The sequence below is a fragment of the Xenia sp. Carnegie-2017 genome, unplaced genomic scaffold (genome assembly GCF_021976095.1).
Source record: "Xenia sp. Carnegie-2017 unplaced genomic scaffold, XeniaSp_v1 HiC_scaffold_24, whole genome shotgun sequence".
NCBI classification, from domain to species: domain Eukaryota; kingdom Metazoa; phylum Cnidaria; class Anthozoa; order Malacalcyonacea; family Xeniidae; genus Xenia; species Xenia sp. Carnegie-2017.
In genome coordinates, this window is record NW_025813487.1 from 14,478,608 (window position 1) to 14,500,052 (window position 21,445).

At 35.9% G+C, this 21,445-nt stretch overlaps 2 protein-coding genes and 1 long non-coding RNA gene across 4 annotated transcripts in view; 1 reads left to right on the top strand and 2 right to left on the bottom strand.

The window, feature by feature from the left end:
- Positions 1-6,168, bottom strand: LOC124451096 (AN1-type zinc finger protein 5-like). Its single transcript, XM_047001725.1, has 4 exons — positions 5,936-6,168; positions 4,210-4,370; positions 3,427-3,675; positions 1-2,514 (listed from the first exon to the last, which is right to left on the bottom strand). Exons 2-4 carry the CDS (start codon positions 4,367-4,369, stop codon positions 2,366-2,368), a joined length of 558 nt encoding a protein of 185 aa, XP_046857681.1. The 5' UTR covers position 4,370; positions 5,936-6,168; the 3' UTR covers positions 1-2,365.
- LOC124451098 overlaps positions 2,887-21,445 on the top strand; it is a 24,154-nt gene continuing 5,595 nt past the window's right edge. Inside the window, exons 1-2 of the long non-coding RNA XR_006950339.1 lie at positions 2,887-2,955; positions 4,896-4,899. This is a non-coding gene — a long non-coding RNA (uncharacterized LOC124451098). The remainder of the gene's footprint in view (positions 2,956-4,895; positions 4,900-21,445) is intronic.
- On the bottom strand, positions 6,680-20,034 carry LOC124451092 (disintegrin and metalloproteinase domain-containing protein 10-like). 2 transcript variants are annotated; one of them, XM_047001719.1, is made up of 13 exons: positions 19,774-20,034; positions 19,567-19,705; positions 18,381-18,484; positions 17,775-18,109; positions 14,635-14,770; positions 13,615-13,839; positions 12,841-13,007; positions 11,270-11,423; positions 10,989-11,136; positions 9,833-9,928; positions 8,910-8,997; positions 8,175-8,517; positions 6,680-7,654 (listed from the first exon to the last, which is right to left on the bottom strand). In XM_047001719.1, exons 1-13 carry the CDS (start codon positions 19,829-19,831, stop codon positions 7,461-7,463), a joined length of 2,187 nt encoding a protein of 728 aa, XP_046857675.1. In that variant the 5' UTR covers positions 19,832-20,034; the 3' UTR covers positions 6,680-7,460. The 2 variants fall into 2 exon arrangements, with proteins under 2 accessions (XP_046857675.1, XP_046857676.1); XM_047001720.1 differs by lacking the exon at positions 18,381-18,484.

Consider the following 21,445-nt stretch of genomic DNA (forward strand, 5'->3'; position numbering starts at 1 on the left):
TTTGTTTTTACCATACTATATTGATGACAATTGAAAACCTAAATATAATTTATTTACAAAAGCTATTTACAAGCAGATCACTCAAAGACAGGTGCAAGTTTACATGAATGGTGGTGCCTCTCGGGTATGAAATAAAGAGCATGCGTCACCTAGCCGACTATATGACAAGGATGAGCGAAACTTGGTCATACTAAAGTGGGATCACATCGAAAAAGTCGCGTGGTCTTTGTTGAAGAAAGTTAAAAAGCAGCTGGAAAAAAGCACGCTTTTTATGCAAATTAGATATGACAAATTTGTAGACATGGTCTCGAACGTTAGTAGTTTGATGGTTTAAATATTGACGTAAATCGTGCAATTGGATATGTTTTGTATTCAACACAGCATGAGTTTCGTCCATCCCATCATAGACATTGAAATATTCAAGTGCTAACCGGAAAATCAACAGTTTCGACGTGACAATCAGGTGGACATCAGTGTCTGCGCATGTGACACGCAACATGCATTCCTCAAGCCCGACAACCGTATCAACTCCGATTGCGAGAAAATTTTGACTAACTGCACAGCACACCTGTGGCCTTATGTTCATAACACCCATATAGAAACACGTGTGAAAAACAACATAGTTATACTGCTCAGAGAAAAAGTAAAGAACTCCCCTAGCACAAGCATGCAGGTTAATTCCTAATCGTAGTTTCAAGTGAGGCATTGTATATCACGGGACGTAATCCCTTACTGAGCCATGAAAAGAGCACTTAGTGCAGAATGAAAATATGAAGCCAAATTTCTCAAATTATCACCAATAGACACATTTTAGTGAACAATTTTCTTATCCTTAAGGACGAATTCTTCCCTTCCGTTTTCCTTGAAGAAACAGACTGCAATTTGGATAATAATTCCGCGTTTTAATGATGAAATCGATCCCTAATCCAATCTCTAACCAATAAGTTGGCCATAGCCTAATACTATAAGATTAAGGGTACGGATTAGGAATCGATTTCGCATACTTGTAGAAGATGGATCATCATCGCAATTTGTCATCATCTTAGCGACAAAAGAGAAATTTAGCAAACCCAACGTACAATCTAAAATGTCTTAAAAATGGAGCAATGTTTTGCAAATGGTCAGGACGCCTTAAAAGAAACGCCATGTTTGGTAAATTCCTCTAAAGTCAAAGATGCAGTCTCCAATCCTTATCCGTAAATTTTGTCGAGAAATAGCGAAAGGTGCACACAGTCCGGCTAGCTTCTTTGTTCAGACGGGTTACGTAAGTGTTTCTACAGGGGGTATGGTGTTCAATAATGATATCAAAATACTTGCACCTCATGTCGTCGATTTCCTTATACCAACCCAAAATTGTACTCAATCATACTAAATAGTAAATACATTGGTGAATGCAGAATTAACAATATTCTACACGACATAAACGAGCTTCATACGTTTTTCTCGCTACAACTACGTAGAACTAAATGCCTGCCTGTTGAAACACAATGGAGCACGACAGAATCTGGAATCCGAAGAATGACAAACTTTTATGAAATACACGTGACGAAGGTTATAAACATACAGTCGGGTTCATACCGGGGTAAAGACAGTCAAAGTCAAACTTCGTATATTGTAGACCCGACAACCGCACTTGGTATGAACATTTACTAGACCAATATCCAAAGCTTGTTTTTGTTGTGGTTGCATCGATGAACTATATATAGCTGGAAGGCTACCTGCTGCCATTATTAGAGCCCAGCAATTTAACTAGTTCCAATCCTTCCAAGCACGGTCCAAGAAAGCTCATGATGACAGTAATGCTAAAACACGGAAATTTACCCACGGACAGGCGCGCATGTACGGAGGTAAAATTTGGCTTCGTGCAATTTCAGCTATGTTTACGTGCGGGTAGCAATCCAGTTACATATTCAGTTCAACGGGCGAGATCAAAAATGGAGGTTAGGTCAACATTCGATATCTGTCATGGTATAACCAACAACAGACAGGCATTTAGCGGCATTTAACGGTAAAACTTCACAAAAACACTATCTAACTTCTAAAAGACCAATATATCAACAAAACAATGAAATCAATTCATCTCCTCACGTTATTTACGTGTACCTAACCCAACCCTTACCCAACTAATAGAATACATGGATTTCTGAGTAATTCTTGCAAATGTGGACATTATTTATCATGGTCGTGCTTATCAAGTTCACTTGATGTAATTTCAATCAAATCAATACGAGCGTCATCGTTGGATCCTGGAGGATCAAAAAAATACATAAATTTTCTACAAACCAAGAATAATGCCACAGATTGCCATCTTCATCAATTGACTATTTTCATTGTTCTGAGTTTTCATTCGTTGCCTGGCCCATTTTTAAAGCTTTTGAACTTTGTCTCGGATGATAACTGGATTGTTTTTTCTTATTTCAGCTTGTCCCTCAGCCTTGTAGTCAAAAGAGCAGTTATGCTTATCGGAGTAGCGATGTAAGCTGCAAAACAATCCCCCGCAGCGACATTGAAAACCTGCAAAAATATAACCACATAGTATTCATTTAATAATTGTCACACTTTCTTCGTTTCTTTGCTAAATCAAAGTTGAACAATACATCACTGGGTTTGAATTTGCAAATTTAAAACTAACAAGGCAAGCTTCATGAAGTAGTGTTACCATGGATGGATTTTCATATTTTCTACAAAAGTGGTGTTTTTCAAAATTTATTTTTTTGGGGGGTGGGTGAGCTGGTAATGAATAGACGTGAGACAATGTAAGGGTATAGAATTTGGGGGTGGTCTGGTTGTGCAGCCATCAACAGTTGTGTACAAATTTGAAATTTTGACCTGAAAAACTCATTTCAATTGTACTACTGGTTTGTTTTGCTAAAAATTGAAGGGGGAGGGGGATGGTAAAAATGTTTCCCAGAGGGGTGAACAATTTATTCAGGGGAGTAAAATGGGATGTTTGGGGTCGGTACCCCCCTGCACCACCCAGTAAATCCATCCATGAGTGTTACAAATGTCTATAAGCATATCTTGTCATTTATTTTTTTACAAAGTGTTATTGGCAGTTTTAGAACCTTAAAGAATGTGTCTCAAGGTAAGGCTTTACACTCTTTGATGTTTTTAAATGGAAAATTTTGCATTAACAGTCTACCCAAGTTGTATATAATGTTTTCTCTGCATTTATGTAGTTTTTTGCACCACACTGTAGCCAGTGTTTTGATGTGTTTTTTTTTACCAGAGCTGGAGACGAAACCCATGGAATTTGAATGTACTTAATACTTAACTTCCACAAAGAAATTATAGTTTTCCTTGAACTAAAACCCAAAGTTTTAAGATCAAACTTTCACTTTTGCTTTGATATTGCTCATAATAAACTAAACTCCATATTTGAGGTTGCTGCTTTCAAAGTTACTACTAAGACAAGCATTTACGAACCTGTGAGGCCAACTTTCTTGCGGCATGTTGTACATCGATTTTTTCTTTTAGTTTTTGATGGCGTGTCTTGGTTGTCATTATCTTGTTCGTCTTTAACTTGAGCAGCAGCTGCTGAACCAGAAACGGTTGATTCACTCGTAGTGCCAATTTCATTTAAGGCAACAGGTTGCTCTCTCTCCACAATAGAGGTTGTAAGTGCTATAGACTCGGCTGGGACAGAGGTGCTTGGCTCATCAGAGCTTGTTGATCCTTCAGAAAATAGTTTAGATAAACTTTAATATTGGAGCAAAAAATCTGCTGATTTTTTTTATGATGCAAATAGTATTACAAATTCAACTTTGATTTATTGACACATGTATGCATGAAAAAGACAAGTGTCGATAATTAAGTTACTAACATAAAAAGCAATATCATGGGCTCACTCTACACATTCAAGTGTTGCATAGAGTTTGCAGCATAAACTCATTAACTATACACTTTGCATTCAAATTTAGTTTCTACCTAGTTTCAACTGGTTTTATTGGGTGTTTTCACTACAACTTGGCTTTAACCACAATCACCTTTAGGAGAGTGGTTTTTCAGAAAAAGTTTGAAAGTTGAATACTTGTAGTTGTATCACAAGTATAACAAGTTAAAATTTCTAAACAAAATTTGACGATTCTAATTTACATTGATAAATTTTGTGTCATAGTGTAAAACTAATCCTGGATTAAGTCAATTCACCTTTGAACAACTACCCCCCCCCCTTAAAAAACTCAGTCCATTCATTTTAGTTTAACTCACCAGTAACAGGGGGAGTCAAGCAACCAGAAGGTGAAGTAGATTGGGTTCTTCTGAGGGCATCCTTGAAACATTTTGAGCACATACCATCGAAAGATGAGTTTCCATAGAAACCACAGCCAGCACGACAAAGAGAAGGTTGTTGGGTATTCTGATTTTCCATCCTAAGAAATTACAAATAGGCATTGGTGAGTGTGTCGAAAGCACCACCATGGGTATTTTTGATTTTACAGTTTTAGAAAAGGCATTTTGCTTTCATTTGAAAACTTCCATTCTCGGTTGGAATTGTTAAAAAATCAATACTTGTTGAAACAGATATAAGTTCTTTCATCAGGAACATTTCTCATTGTGTGTAATGCTATCGATTCAAAAACAAAATGTCTAGAGACAACAAGTTTTGCAATAACACTTGGAAACAATTATACCATCCATCACAATTGTTGTTATATGATAAGGGCATCAATACATGGAAAAAAGCGGCCTTCATTTTGACTTACATTCTAGTACTATCCCTTTAGACAATATCTAATACAATGCTTTATCTTATTGTGATAATTTCTATCCTTAAATATGATCAATATGGTTGAAAATTGGGCCCATAGTTGAGCCCAAATACGAGTCTGTTCAAGCCAAATATTTTTGGCACAATGGATACAATATCATATCTTTATTTTTCATTAATTCGCCAGGGTCGTCTTTTTATCAAACGTCGCAAGAAGCGACTATACAGGTTGCGTTCAACCACGAAATTATCGAACAGAGCTTACATGATAGTAATAAACCGAAACAGGAAAGCCAGCACAGTCAGCACATATCGTGATTCGTGCTGACTAATAAAATATTAATATTGCTGTTTATTGTCGTGCATATGAAGATTTAGATAAGAGAAATTGCTCATTCTCATTTCGTCTATTTCTAAATACAACTGGAAACATACTTTAGAATGAAAAAACATAATTGAGAACATACATCGTTCAATAACACAAGACATACACAACACAAGAAATATATATATCACTATACTGAAGTAATTTTAGGCCCACGAAAACATGACAAAAAGTTTAATCTTTTTCGACCGTAGTATTTCAAATTTCCCATCATAAATGCCAAGAATAAGAATACGACATGTTATCGAGAGGTAGATTAACGTGAACTTCAAGACATTGACTGTGGTTTCGTGATCGAGATAAAACAAAGAACAAAAGACCGACGCTGAAAATTTCTTATTTGCCAAAGCATTTTGTTGGCAAATCTATGTGTAAGCGCTATGGCGCATACGATATCCGTTTATATTACTTAGGCATTAGATAGACGACCAAAAATTTAACAAGACTACCTTAGTTGAATGCTATCGGTAAATAAACAACACGTATATGACGCCCTTTTAGGTATTCGGTACCTATGTTTGGCTTCCTCAATGGTATTTTGAGAAGCAAGTAAAAATCACGGAATGAAAGCGCTCTTATGTCGCCCGAAAAGCTTTTCGTGTGCGGTTTTAATAAAACATAGTTCATCCGTCGGCCCACAACATATATAATAGAGTTCAAAAACGTAAAGGATAGAAAAAAGGTTAAAAATTTCTTCGTAGGCAACGAAGAGCGAAGTATCACTTGAAGCGAAGATGAGACAAATCATCAATAACTTTAACTCAATCATAATTCGTTTGATATCGAAGCATTCAATGGTTCCATAATCTAAAGATGACACCAAATCGTTCAAGTATACTTACAGAAATGTACTTCTAGGTAAAATGGACAAAAAGGCTTCTTCCAGTAGAAATAAACAGCCTGTGTCTCGTAGCTTCTCTTCGTTTACGAATTCGAGGTCTTTGTGTTCAACTCGATCTTTACTGGCACTAGTGACGTCATCAAATTCGTTTCGTCATTGGTTCACAGAGTTCAACTGGGATATATCGATGTCATTTCGTCCGGTCTCATGACAACACCCACTTTCCAATTTAAAAATCTAAAAATCAGTCAACAAAAAATGGAAATTCGCGGCTTGATGCGACAAAGGAACTTCTTTAAAATCAAGACAACTTTCATCAACAAAAATTCTTTTTGTCGCGCATTACTTAACTTCGTGTCAATGACGTGCTCACATGACTGTCATTTACGAGATCGGCTTACTTCGTTAATGAAAGCGCTTTTTCATGTTAATCAATCAAGTTAAGTCGTAATGTTTCCTGAATGAAGTAACAACATGTGACCTCGGCGTGGGCTATTTAGAGAAAGGGAAGTTCTTTATTCAAAGCTTTGTGGCCGAGTCTTCTATGCAGTATGCCTTTCATTCAAATAAGCTAGACTTTGTCCTGTAGGATGTATTAGCATATTCAAAAATATGCTTGACTTTCTCAAAATATACTTCACTTTCTCTTTGGGCAAAATTCTTTGTTTTGCATAAAAATCAAAGTATTACAGAAAGTAAAAAGTCGTCAAAGTTTTAAGAATTTTCTCAATTGAAACATAAAGCATTTCATCGCACATGTATTTTAATATAAAAGCAACATTTTTCTTATAAATGCTGTCGTGGAATTATTCGAAGAAATATTAACATATTAGAAGGGGAAATAAGGTGAATTTTCTTGTAAATGTAGTCGGAAAATTGTTCGAAGAATTTTTTATAATCTTAGAATGGGAATTACTTTGAAATAAAACACACACAAGTTACATTAAGCTATGATAAATAAGAAAAAAATTTCTGATATAAATTTTAACAAAATATAAACGATTAAAATTATAAAACTACACAAAATATAACATTATAGGATAAGCTATACAATTTTTGTTTTTACATTTCTTGCGACTTTAAAACATAAATTCGTCACGGCTAATTAGATAGCATGAATGTCATTATTTGTGTCAATCAAAGAAGAACGTCGAATAGTCCAAGTTTATGCCAACTAAAGTTGAAATTTCATGCACATTTACCTGGTAGCAGGCAAAATATACAATGCTGTTTCTCTAAATGAGTACAGCCCAAAAAGGACACCACTTAAGATAAAGTGATATTCAACGTGAGAATCAAATCGTTGCTTTCTAAGTGGATACTGAAGAATGCGAGACGAAAATAAAGTGGTCGCAAGCCTCTAAATAAATCACAATTCCTTGACTGACAATGATGACATAAACCTAGACATCTTGCAGAAATCATTCAATCTGGTTGATCGAAACGGGATTCCACCGAACGCACAATGAAAATCGAGAAAGGGAAAAGAATAGTTGAAAATTTGTTCATATGTGTGAGAATGACGACTATCGAGCACGTCGCCCGTTTTGTCGGCCGTGCGGGTTATTTCGGTCGCCCATCTCGATGTCGTACGGTGGGGGAGGCTCGTTGTTAACGAAACCTGGGTTACTGCGGGGATTACGACGTAAGGACATTGTCCTCGCCTTGGGTTTGTTTGGATTACTGCTCGGTGTGGCGACACTACAAACTTTGATGAAACCTACAAGAATAACAGAAATATTGGTCAGAGTAAATCTTTCGAATCGAACTTGCAAATCTGCAAGTTGCTGTGGTAGTTGAAAACGTGTATCGCATCCTATAAGATGCCGAATGCATCACTACTTTCCTTCCTTCCAGGATATTTGTTGCGTTTTTCCGCAAGCAGCCGGGAAAAAATTACAATAACACCTGTGTAGTCTAGGGTCGTAGTGCTAACTATAGCTGCGTTATTTTCTTCGAACTTTTTCGCTCAAACTGAAATTGCTCAAACATTCTGGTCTGTAAATATTGCAAAATGTCATAGGAGAAGTTGAATTTTATACTTTTAAGCGTACATAAGATTTTTGGACCAGGGTTTGCAGTTAGCTTCAGACGCTAACAGGTGGCGCGGGTGCCTAGGATCCAAACATCTCACAATCGAGTACATTCCTTCATTTCTTTATGATAAAAAAAGAAGTTTAAAAAACACTCTAAAAGAGAGTTCGAATAGATGAGCCTCGCTCCTTTGCAATGAAACTTACCAGCCATCAATATAATTAGACCTAAACCAATCAGGATGGTAGCCCACCAGTAATCTTTGACCCAGTCCACGAGATTCCCAATAGCGTCTCCTCCGAAAATGAGATTCTTGATGCGTTCAAGTGGACCCTCGGAGTCGACAGCTCGACATTTGCGAAGAATGTCACAATATCCTAGGAAGTTGTTGCACGGTGCACCAGGTAATAGATGCATTTTTTCTTTACCAGTTTCTTCAAGAGGTGAACAGACGCCATTACTCATGCAGCAAAGCATGCATTGATTTTCCTTTTCAGTGCACTGGCATTCGCTCATGTTGAATTTCAAACAACGCGAGCCCGTGCATTCCTGCGGAGGCAAAAAAAAAAACATTTAAAGATACGCATATCAATAATATCCCGTTCTTATGAAGGAGTAAAGTTATCCAGAAAAGAATCCATTTCAAAACACTCCTCCGTTTGATTTTAAATTTGTGCTATAACACGCTTTGGAAAAGAATACTTCACAGACATCTAAGTAAAGATCGATGGCGGATTTGGGGTAGATCAAAATACATTATAAAAGCTCCTTTTGAATTCCAAATATTTGGTAAAAATTTTCAAAAGAATTTTTAGAGCTAAAATACTGTCAATAGGATTTGCTCTAAAGTATATTAAAACTCAAGTTAAGTTAATATTTTCAGTTAATGAGTTAATATAGTACAGGAAATTAAAATAGCCGTTTTCTAGGTGCTCACTCACCCCTTTGAGGCAAACACCCCTATCGCCATTACAGTCGGTGACATTGTCCATTTTGGTCACAGGTTGAGGACAGGTAGCATTCATGGAACTTTAAATTTAAGGAATGAAACAGAGTATATGGTATCGCAAGGACTGCAATTGTAAATTAGTAATTGTTTTTGTACAAAAAATTGCAAGAACATTTTTACAAGATGAAGATCGATGATACAGTTTATTCGGCATAATGCATTTCATCTTTCCATAAAGAAAAACATGTTTACTGTTGTTTATAAGAATAGTCAATAGCTGTGTTTACATTTGCCTGTGCAAACCGGTCTGAGCTCAACCAATTAAATCAATCAATGGATCAATCAATCAAAGAGAATTTACAAATCAATCATGAATGCATTTTAGAGGAAAAATTTAAACGTTTGTTTTAACTTTGTCTGTTTCGCATTATTCTTATTTCATAAAGAAATAAAAGATGCTTTTCGTTTTTGCACTCGCTTATGCAAACCTCGGAGACGTTTGTGAGAGCTCTCGAGCATGTGCAACCCTCGACCTTCGGTGTTGGGCTTGCACTGATCTGCTCTCGAGTTCTCCCAAAGATCACCTCGGTTTGCAAAAGCCTGTGCAAACACAGTAAACATTTTATGTTTCTTAAATGAAGCGTATCACTAGATGAAAATGGAAAGATCCATTCTTCATTAGAGATTTCATTTTTCAGCGAAAGAAAACATGCTTTTACAAGTTACATAAAGATGAGGCTATCTATTCATCAACGAATAACACTGATTCCCTCACGCTAATTTTCTACAATACAAGGACAATATTGGGCGAACTATTATCTGACAAAGTCTGCACTTGACTTTGTTTGTTTGCAAAAATAATCAACGACCTTATTGTTGGGTTTCTCTATAAACAGAAGCGCGATAAAAGGATACTTGCAACGCGTGTCCTCTATGCAATCTCCCGTTTCGCATACGGTATCATTATTTTTGAATTGGCATGAATCATTGCAACAGAGGCCTTGACTTGGACTAAAAGAAAAATACGATACAATGACTAATTAGAGAAAAAATAGATATTTGATGTATAAGAGTTGGTTAATATAAATAGTAACGTGTATGAATGTAGAGACAGATTATTTTGATGTATGATAAGTGTTGGATATGATAAATAGTAAGGTATATGAAGATACTTATGGATAATTTTGATGTATGATAAGTGTTGGATATGATAAATAGTAAGGTATATGAAGATACTTATGGATAATTTTGATGTATGATAAGTGTTGGATATGATAAATAGTAAGGCATATGAAGGTACTTAAGGATAATTTTAATGTATAAGTGTTGGATATGATAAATAGTAAGGCATATGAAGGTACTTATGGATAATTTTAATGTATAAGTGTTGGATATGATAAATAGTAAGGTATATGAAGGTACTTATGGATAATTTTAATGTATGATAAGTGTTGGATATGATAAATAGTAAGGCATATGAAGGTACTTATGGATAATTTTAATGCATGATAAGTGTTGGATATGATAAATAGTAAGGCATATGAAGGTACTTATGGATAATTTTAATGTATAAGTGTTGGATATGATAAATAGTAAGGTGTATGAAGGTACTTATGGATAATTTTAATGTATGATAAGGGTTGTTATGATAAATAGTACGGTATGTGAAGGTACTAAAGAATTAAAACAGAGCTAGAATTCAGTTAGATTTATGTAAGAGATAAAAACAGAAATGTGACCAGGTCGCCAGAGTTACAACAAAAAACTGTAGTGCTAAATCAGAGTTACAAATAAAATGCTAACTTTGTCATATACGCTTTAAGTAGGTCGTGTAGCAGAGCCTAGGACGATGTGAGTAGCGTAAAAACATTTGGTTTGAGGAGCTGAAGGTTAGCTTGAAATACTGAAGCATTTGTGTAAGTAATGAACAAAAAAATTAAAACTCATTCCTAACATCAATGCTACTTTATGTTAACTTTTGTTTCATGGAATTAAAATCAGTGAATGTAGAAATTCTTCAGTAACAATTATACATGTGTTTATCACATTAAATTTAGTACTTCAATCCTACCTGCATTTGGCGTCTCCCTTTAGTTTACAGCTGTGTACTGTACCATTCGCGTGATTACAACAATTGTCATTGCAGTCATCGAAAAAACCACAGTCACATTCTTCGCCATCTTCCACCAAATTGTTGCCACATATGGCTTCACCGGTTTCTGACAAAAAAGATTGTTTACATGAAGTAGCGACCTACGTACATCCATCACAATACACACAAGACGCATATACGCGTTAAGAGCAAGTGGGATGAAATTAATGCCGAGTGGTAAAATCACAAATTTAACGTACGTTTGAAACAATCAGCTTTGGCGGCCAGGACAGGTGAAATGTAATCGATGCTGCACTTCGAGAATTTTCTGTTGTTAGGGTCAGTTCCTGACGTCGCCTTGGGAAACATGATGTAATTGCCACCAACCTGAGAACTGCATTCGGACGAGTCGTGCTGGTAAATATAATGGTTAAAAGTGAGTATGGAGTGAGGACTGCATTTGGACAAGTCGTGCTGGTAAATATAATGGTTGAAAGTGAGTATGGAGTGAGGACTGCATTCGGACGAGTCGTGCTGGTAAATATAATGGTTGAAAGTGAGTATGGAGTGAGAACTGCATTTGGACGAGTCGTGCTGGTAAAAATAATGGTTGAAAGTGAGTATGGAGTGAGGACTGCATTCGGACAAGTCGTGCTGGTAAATATAATGGTTAAAAGTGAGTATGGAGTGAGGACTGCATTTGGACGAGTCGTGCTGGTAAAAATAATGGTTAAAAGTGAGTATGGAGTGAGGACTGCATTCGGACGAGTCGTGCTGGTAAATATAATGGTTGAAAGTGAGTATGGAGTGAGGACTGCATTTGGACGAGTCGTGCTGGTAAAAATAATGGTTGAAAGTGAGTATGGAGTGAGGACTGCATTTGGACAAGTCGTGCTGGTAATAATAATGGTTGAAAGTGAGTATGGAGTGAGGACTGCATTCGGACGAGTCGTGCTGGTAAATATAATGGTTAAAAGTCAGTATGGAGTGAGGACTGCATTTGGACAAGTCGTGCTGGTAAAAATAATGGTTGAAAGTGAGTATGGAGAAGCATGAATACTAAGGTCTAACAGCGAGTTTCTCTAAATACAATTGGAGTTGTGCAGATTAAATACAAAAGTTTAACAATTGGAATAGTGGAGATTACGCATTTTTTCATATGCATTTCTCAAGAACTTAGCAAGTGCAAGTCGCCTGAAGTCGTTCTTAATAACTTAACGAATGCCTTTCCTCTAATGAATTTCCCTACGCCATAGCAAATATCTTTCTTCTTAAATTGTTCCTATCAGTTCAACAAATACCATTTTCGTAATGTCTTTCGTAATAACTTAGTAAATGTCTTTCCTCTAATGTCGTTCCTATCAGTTCAACAAATACCATTCTCCTAATGTCTTTCGTAATAACTTAGTAAATGTCTTTCCTCTAATGTCGTTCCTACCAGCTCAAAAAATACCCTTCTCCTAATGTCTTTCCAAATAACTTCAAGAATGCCTTCAATCTAACATTGCTACACATAGTTTGACGCTTATCTTTCTACGAATACTATTCCCAGTAGCTTTGCCCACCTTAACTCATACAAATAACAATAAAATCAGGAGGGGAGGGTAAAAATTTAAAAACAACTGCGGAGCTGTTCAATAGGAATTCCTTACTAAACCATTTAGTGGATGAGCGCATCGAAGTTATAACAGTGAAACGATATAAATGCACTGAATGTACACCGATGTACACATGCACTGAATGTACACCGATGTACACATGCACTGAATGTACACCGATGTACACAGAAATCCCATGAAAATCACGGCCACAAAATAATTAACGCACAAACCTGAGCACCGAAATTGTGTCCGAGTTCATGAGCAAAAGTTATTTCTGAAACCCTAGAGGGAACTTGTTTGTTATAGTTGATGAAAGTCACCAATCCTGTGTTCAAAGTCTTTTTTCGTCCATCTTGGAAGAGTTTGGACGTTTCACAAATACCGCCAGCAACTCCTTCTGTAAAAAAAAACGCACAAAAAGTCAAAAAGGAAATTCTTGGAAAACATCTCAATAATTAGTTGATAGTTCTTTCGGGAAAATGAAATATGGTATGCTCGAGCATACAGAAATCACTACTATAACCTCGTCCCATGCAAGTGACGTTGACCAGTATCTCATTGTGATTGGTCAATTAGTGTTCGAGTGTAAAGACGTTTCACTACGTGTTTGTAGATGTAGATCGTCCAATTTCGTAGAGTCTTTAGAAGGATTGCTGGTGTTGATGTTGACTGACGTTTTGACATCGTTAGCGGCATTCATCTTCAGAGGGAAGCGTCAATCACAGTCACGTGCCACATTCATTTACTAGAAACTGAAGATAACTACCGCTAAAGCAGTCGAAGCATTAGTCAACCCTAGCACCACATCCTTCCCAGCACTTTACTTACCTGGACGATCAACGTAGCGATATTCCGGCTTCAAAATTATTCGCATTATCCCACGTTTTACTCTCAAATAAATATAAATCAGCTAAACACACGAAAAAGCACACGTGAAAGTCACGTGACTAGTAAAACAAGATCAATGCTAAAGGAAGAACTTTCTATCTACAGTAGTTACGTACTTGGCTCTGCTACCCAAGCCAAACCAAGAACGCCATCTTCGAAATCTCGATACGTGAAGACATGTGAGAGACAAAATCTGTTCCCATCTTTCGAACTGGTCGGCTCCAGCGATATGATATCCAAAAACTTCTCAACGCCAATGAATTCCTGAGCATAAGGATTACCCGGTTTTGTTTCATCCTCCGTGTTATTTGCTCGCATTTTCTTAATAGCGAAACCATATCCTGGTGAAAAATTCAAATGAGAGCGAGGTTTACAAGTGCAAAAGGATGGCGATAACTAACAAACTATTACATGTTTGTGGATGTAGATCCATGTATATTGTCGCATTTGACTCTGAAGATGACTCCTGCTAAGGTTGTCGAAACGTCGGTCAACAACAACAAAAACAGTCCTTCTCAGGACTCTACGAGCCTGGACAATCTACATTTACAAACATGCAACGATACTCCCGGGTTCAAACCATTTAGTTTATTACCAATCTTTTGCCGGTAATAAAAATGACAGAAGAAAACTGACAAAGATTGAGCAAACTATCAAAAAACCTTCAAAGACAATCACTATTACAAATTACGCATGTTGATCTTGTTTTTTATGGTCCTAATAATCCACTTTTAATCCTTCTAGTATAATAAAAAACATGTACTCCAAAAAGCATCAACTTGTAAGATTCGTGTTGTATTAACCAGAGATACGATTGATAAGGCAAAGAGATGAGATTAATATAACTCGAATGTTGATTTTGCAAGATGCGGCTTTTTGAAGTATGTTTTTTAAATTGTCGGCTGGAAAAGATTATTGGACAAATTCTTATAACACAAATCCTTATAATCCATCCTACAACAGCATCAAATAGTTCTTGCTAATGTAATTAATATTATGTTAATGTAATTAAAATTATGTTAATGTATAGGAACGATATTAATGTAATAAGAATCATGTTTGGAATCATTTTAATGTAATTAGAATCATGTTTGGAATCATTTTAATGTAATAAGAATCATCTATGTATGTATTACCAGCTGTCGATTTTCCATTCACGACAAACTCCGTCTCCTTGTAAATTTTGTGAGCTGCCTGTACGTGTTTTGCCATCAATAAAAGAGCTCGTTCTTTTTCTCCACGCGCTCTGTTCTTCGTGAACAAATGATCAGCCTAAATGTGGCAGAATATACGTGTATACATTGAAAATGGACATAGAACGTTGAAAATGTCTGTAGGCCATTTATGTCCACACTATTTACGATAAGCTCACTATGACATTGTATGTTACTTGAAGATTGTCTACTCACCCGTAAATGAAGTTGGCAAATAAGCTGATTATTGGTTGTTGCTATGTTACTTGAAGATTATTGTCTACTCACCCGTAAATGAACTTGGCAAATAAGTTGATTATTGGTTGTTGCTATGTTACTTGAAGATTATTGTCTGCTCACCCGTAAATGAAGTTGGCAAATAAGCTGATTATTGGTTGTTGCTATGTTACTTGAAGATTATTGTCTACTCACCCGTAAATGAAGTTGGCAAATAAGCTGATTATTGGTTGTTGCTATGTTACTTGAAGATTAATGTCTACTCACCCGTAAATGAAGTTGGCAAATAAGCTGATTATTAGTTGTTGCTATGTTACTTGAAGATTATTGTCTGCTCACCCATAAATGAAGTTGGCAAATAAGTTGATTATTGGTTGTTGCTATGTTACTTGAAGATTATTGTCTGCTCACCCGTAAATGAAGTTGGCAAATAAGTTGATTATTGGTTGTTGCTATGTTACTTGAAGATTATTGCCTGCTCACCCATAAATGAAGTTGGCAAATAAGTTGATTATTGGTTGTTGCTATGTTACTTGAAGATTATTGTCTGCTCACCCATAAATGAACTTGGCAAATAAGCTGATTATTGGTTGTTGCTATGTTACTTGAAGATTATTGTCTACTCACCCGTAAATGAAGTTGGCAAATAAGCTGATTATTGGTTGTTGCTATGTTACTTGAAGATTATTGTCTGCTCACCGTAAATGAAGTTGGCAAATAAGCTGATTATTGGTTGTTGCTATGTTACTTGAAGATTATTGTCTGCTCACCCATAAATGAAGTTGGCAAATAAGTTGATTATTGGTTGTTGCTATGTTACTTGAAGATTATTGTCTGCTCACCCGTAAATGAAGTTGGCAAATAAGCTGATTATTGGTTGTTGCTATGTTACTTGAAGATTATTGTCTGCTCACCCGTAAATGAAGTTGGCAAATAAGCTGATTATTGGTTGTTGCTATGTTACTTGAAGATTATTGTCTGCTCACCCGTAAATGAAGTTGGCAAATAAGCTGATTATTGGTTGTTGCTATGTTACTTGAAGATTAATGTCTACTCACCCGTAAATGAAGTTGGCAAATAAGCTGATTATTAGTTGTTGCTATGTTACTTGAAGATTATTGTCTGCTCACCCATAAATGAAGTTGGCAAATAAGTTGATTATTGGTTGTTGCTATGTTACTTGAAGATTATTGTCTGCTCACCCGTAAATGAAGTTTGCAAATAAGTTGATTATTGGTTGTTGCTATGTTACTTGAAGATTATTGCCTGCTCACCCATAAATGAAGTTGGCAAATAAGTTGATTATTGGTTGTTGCTATGTTACTTGAAGATTATTGTCTGCTCACCCATAAATGAAGTTGGCAAATAAGCTGATTATTGGTTGTTGCTATGTTACTTAAAGATTATTGTCTACTCACCCGTAAATGAAGTTGGCAAATAAGCTGATTATTGGTTGTTGCTATGTTACTTGAAGATTATTGTCTGCTCACCCGTAAATGAAGTTGGCAAATAAGCTGATTATTGGTTGTTGCTATGTTACTTGAAGATTATTGTCTGCTCACCCATAAATGAAGTTGGCAAATAAGTTGATTATTGGTTGTTGCTATGTTACTTGAAGATTATTGTCTGCTCACCCGTAAATGAAGTTGGCAAATAAGCTGATTATTGGTTGTTGCTATGTTACTTGAAGATTATTGTCTGCTCACCCGTAAATGAAGTTGGCAAATAAGCTGATTATTGGTTGTTGCTATGTTACTTGAAGATTATTGTCTGCTCACCCGTAAATGAAGTTGGCAAATAAGCTGATTATTGGTTGTTGCTATGTTACTTGAAGATTATTGTCTGCTCACCCGTAAATGAAGTTGGCAAATAAGCTGATTATTGGTTGTTGCTATGTTACTTGAAGATTAATGTCTACTCACCGTAAATGAAGTTGGCAAATAAGCTGATTATTAGTTGTTGCTATGTTACTTGAAGATTATTGTCTGCTCACCCATAAATGAAGTTGGCAAATAAGTTGATTATTGGTTGTTGCTATGTTACTTGAAGATTATTGTCTGCTCACCCGTAAATGAAGTTTGCAAATAAGTTGATTATTGGTTGTTGCTATGTTACTTGAAGATTATTGCCTGCTCACCCATAAATGAAGTTGGCAAATAAGTTGATTATTGGTTGTTGCTATGTTACTTGAAGATTATTGTCTGCTCACCCATAAATGAAGTTGGCAAATAAGCTGATTATTGTTGCTATGTTACTTAAAGATTATTGTCTACTAAATGAAGTTGGCAAATAAGCTGATTATTGGTTGTTGCTATGTTACTTGAAGATTATTGTCTGCTCACCCGTAAATGAAGTTGGCAAATAAGCTGATTATTGGTTGTTGCTATGTTACTTGAAGATTATTGTCTGCTCACCCATAAATGAAGTTGGCAAATAAGTTGATTATTGGTTGTTGCTATGTTACTTGAAGATTATTGTCTGCTCACCCGTAAATGAAGTTGGCAAATAAGCTGATTATTGGTTGTTGCTATGTTACTTGAAGATTATTGTCTGCTCACCCGTAAATGAAGTTGGCAAATAAGCTGATTATTGGTTGTTGCTATGTTACTTGAAGATTATTGTCTGCTCACCCGTAAATGAAGTTGGCAAATAAGCTGATTATTGGTTGTTGCTATGTTACTTGAAGATTAATGTCTACTCACCCGTAAATGAAGTTGGCAAATAAGCTGATTATTGGTTGTTGCTATGTTACTTGAAGATTATTGTCTGCTCACCCGTAAATGAAGTTGGCAAATAAGCTGATTATTGGTTGTTGCTATGTTACTTGAAGATTATTGTCTACTCACCCGTAAATGAAGTTGGCAAATAAGTTTATTATTGGTTGTTGTTTTGTAGCGATGATGGACTTTCTCCACATCTTCTTGGTAAACACCTTGAGGCACTTCTCTGGCTTTCTCCATCCAGTTTCTTGTTTTGTCGCTGAGATCAACATTGCTGCCATATGCATACGGGTAGTTAAGGTCAGAGGCCTTGTAGATTACAGAATGAAAATTCTTCTTGTCTTGAAAGTGGTCTAAACTGGGCTCAATGTGATATTCGTCTTCAAGTTTATCTGAAAATCTCACTTTGCCTTCAAACAAACCATTGTGAATAAACCCATGAACGAACGAGCTGGGGTGGCCTACAAAGAATGTTTTATTTTGCATAATATTCAAAATATTCATGAGAGTTGGTCAGATAGTTCAAACATCCATAACAAGCAAGTTTTTGTGAACCATTCAAAAGTTTGCAAAATGCCATGGTTCTTCTAGTTTTCTATAAAATCATTTATCACCCCTCATATAAGAGCTAAAAACAATTCAGGAAGGGAACTTTAACAGGAAACCTAGTGCATGTAGCGCTCATCAAAATGTTATCAATTTTTGGACTAAATTACTTTCTCCCCAACTTACCTTCAGCATGGCCCTTGTAAACCTTACTCGGATCAAATTCCGGGTCCACATCCAAATCTGGAGCAAATATTGTTGTGTCTCGTTTCAATCGTAAATTGAACTTCCTATGAACAATACATGCATAAGATTTGATGCGGTAAACTTTGGAGGAAGGGCACAAAAAACGATGAAGTGTTTTACAAAGACTACAGTAATGAATGGAGAGCTATGTATATTTGAAAAGTCCACAAAATTAATCTCATCGAATTAAATAGTCTTTTATAAATCTCTTTAAAAGTTTAGAAATAAGAGTAATTCTTAAAAGGAGAATGACATGACCATATGAGATTCATTCTCTTGTATTCATTTGGACATTGGCAATATAAAAACAAAAAGACAATAACCGAATTACAACTTTGTAATAGTAAATAGTTTATTTTTCCCACCAAAAGCTTTTATAGATAATAGCAATCATGAATAATTGGGGTAAAATAGCAGCAGCCGTTTGAATATATACTTTAACAATTTCATAAGCATACATAAGGTCAGATGCTGGAACTGGTTTTCACTTGCATATAACAGTCATTGGCAAAGGCAAGATTATTACAATGCAAATTATTTGCCAAAATTATTATTCATTTATTTGGAAAATTAATTCCATTCATTGTTTTTCCCTTGATTGAACACAAAAATATTTGCATTGTGGGAGTATAACGAACTGGCTTGCGATAATTAATTTGATGTGCCATTGTACCTTTGAGGAAAACGTAATATTTCAAAATAAAATTACAATATTGACAACAAAACAAAAAAAACAATACTTGTGATACCTGGGCAACTCGCTCCTTCATGAGGAAGCAACCCAGATAGTTGACAACTTTCTCACGTTTGAATAATTTGGTTGACCCGGCAACATAAGTTTGAAAACTATTATTTCACTTTGTTTTATTTGTAAACCAGAATCCAATAAAACATCCACCGCTTGTTTTTTTTTATTTGCATAAAAATGAACCTTCACCGATTCTCTTTCGTTGCGTCGTAAAGAAAACACGATAAGTCGAGAACCACAATGTTTACATATGCACATAGCTTAACAGAGACTGTGGGAGAGTCGGTTTTGAATTTATATATTACCATTTGTATGAATAGATTCTGACAGCCTGAGTAATTTTTGAAACAGAGCGAATAAAAAGATATGAAAACGCACCTTCCGTGAGCCTTGAAGTTGAAATGAAGGATACTTTCATCGCTCAACGAACGACGAACTCTATGATGTTGACTGTCGAGTAGATGTCTATTATAGTTTAGCGGTTCGTAATGTGAAACAAATTCGTTCAAGCGCTCACCTAGAAGTAGAAATAAAATAAGAATTTACAAAAACAAAATATACAGTACCACAATACCATATACCCACCGCAAACGCAGTTCACAACGGACAAAACAAGACTCGCGAGCAGCATCAAGTCCGACATATTAGACCCAATTTAATATGCCCAAGTATACGAATGTTGGCAAACAGGAACTGTTCGGCCAATATATAAGTAGTCAAAAGCAAATTTATCCTTTAGTACATATGAAAGCTTTTCATGGGATAGTCAAACTTGTTGGATAGTAATGACACTTTAATACTTGAATTTTTCTTTGTTTACTTCTTGTTGGAAACCATTCCCAAAGTCAAAGTTATTATAAATGGCAAAAAAAGCTTAGTCATTGGCTATGACTGATGACTAAAGCCCACACGAGTATGTAATTACGTCACTTAAACACAAGTTACAGCACTTGAGGCTAAATATTGGCTGTTTCGTCGGGAATGTATTATAAAATTTACTCGTTTCAGAGGCTTTCTAGTGACCAATTTTAACTGCTCGTCAAAATCCAAGGATTAATTGTAAAATTGAATGAGAAATTTACAGAATCACGAAAATCTTGCTCATCGACAGGGCAGTCACAGAAACCTCGAAATTTCTGGCATTGTGGGAGGCAACACAACATAATGGGCAATACTAACTTAGGGGGTGTTTACATGAATCCGGAATGACTTTCAATCCCGATCGAAACGTGATGTCAATCCGTGTTTACATGAAACTAATTGTTGTTTTTCTTCGCACTCATTTTAACCCATTTAGCCTCTTTATTTACTTACGAGCTTCAATTTGCCAGAAGACAATACCCATGCCACATGCGTGCTTCGTCATTAATCACAATATCATTCAAGAATGAAACTCAATTCGCGTTTACATGAGATAACAAGTAAATTTCGATCCGGAATGAAATTTCGATCCGGAATGAAACTAGGAATGAACTCGATCCGGATCGAGTTGTGACTCATTCCGGATTCATGTAAACATGCAATAGGATTTCTTTTAAAGTGGAATGAGTTCATTCCGCATCGAAACTCATTCCGGATTCATGTAAACACCCCCTTAATACAGAGTAATTTCAACATAGGCGATGTAAGTATCAAATTAAAGCATTTCCACAGAATTACACTTACATAGTACAATTGACTGTCACACCTAACAATTTAAATATTTCCCAATTTAAAAATTCCCTCTCTACCTACGTGACAAGAATGACGATATTCACAAAATTTGTTTTTGCAAAATTAAAAAACTCAAAATTTAAACCTCGTTAAAATACAGACACCCTTCAAGTTTTCGCTAACCAGACGTGAATATGTCTGAGGATCGACAATTTTGCGAAATCATTGTGGTTTCAATAGTTCCATTCACATCCCAGTTTCCAAAGTCAAATGATTCAACCCACACGATTTCCTTGGGATGCGTCCAGATATATTAGCCAACATCCCGATTGCCCGACTTATATTTAAGCATCGCAAATCGTAGCAAGGGAAAAGTAAAAAAGTAGTAATAAAAAAAAAAGCGACTAGTTAAAGTCCTTTTAAGTAGACGTTGAAGTGGAATAAAACACATTCCCAAAAACAAAGACATCTTCCAAACTAAGATACGAGTAATGGGGAAAAAAAGCAAGACAAAATTACTCAATTAGCGACGTTTTGATTCTATTTCGGAATGATTGCGTCATGTTTTCATTATTCATATAACTTTGTATCTTGAGGTTTCAAG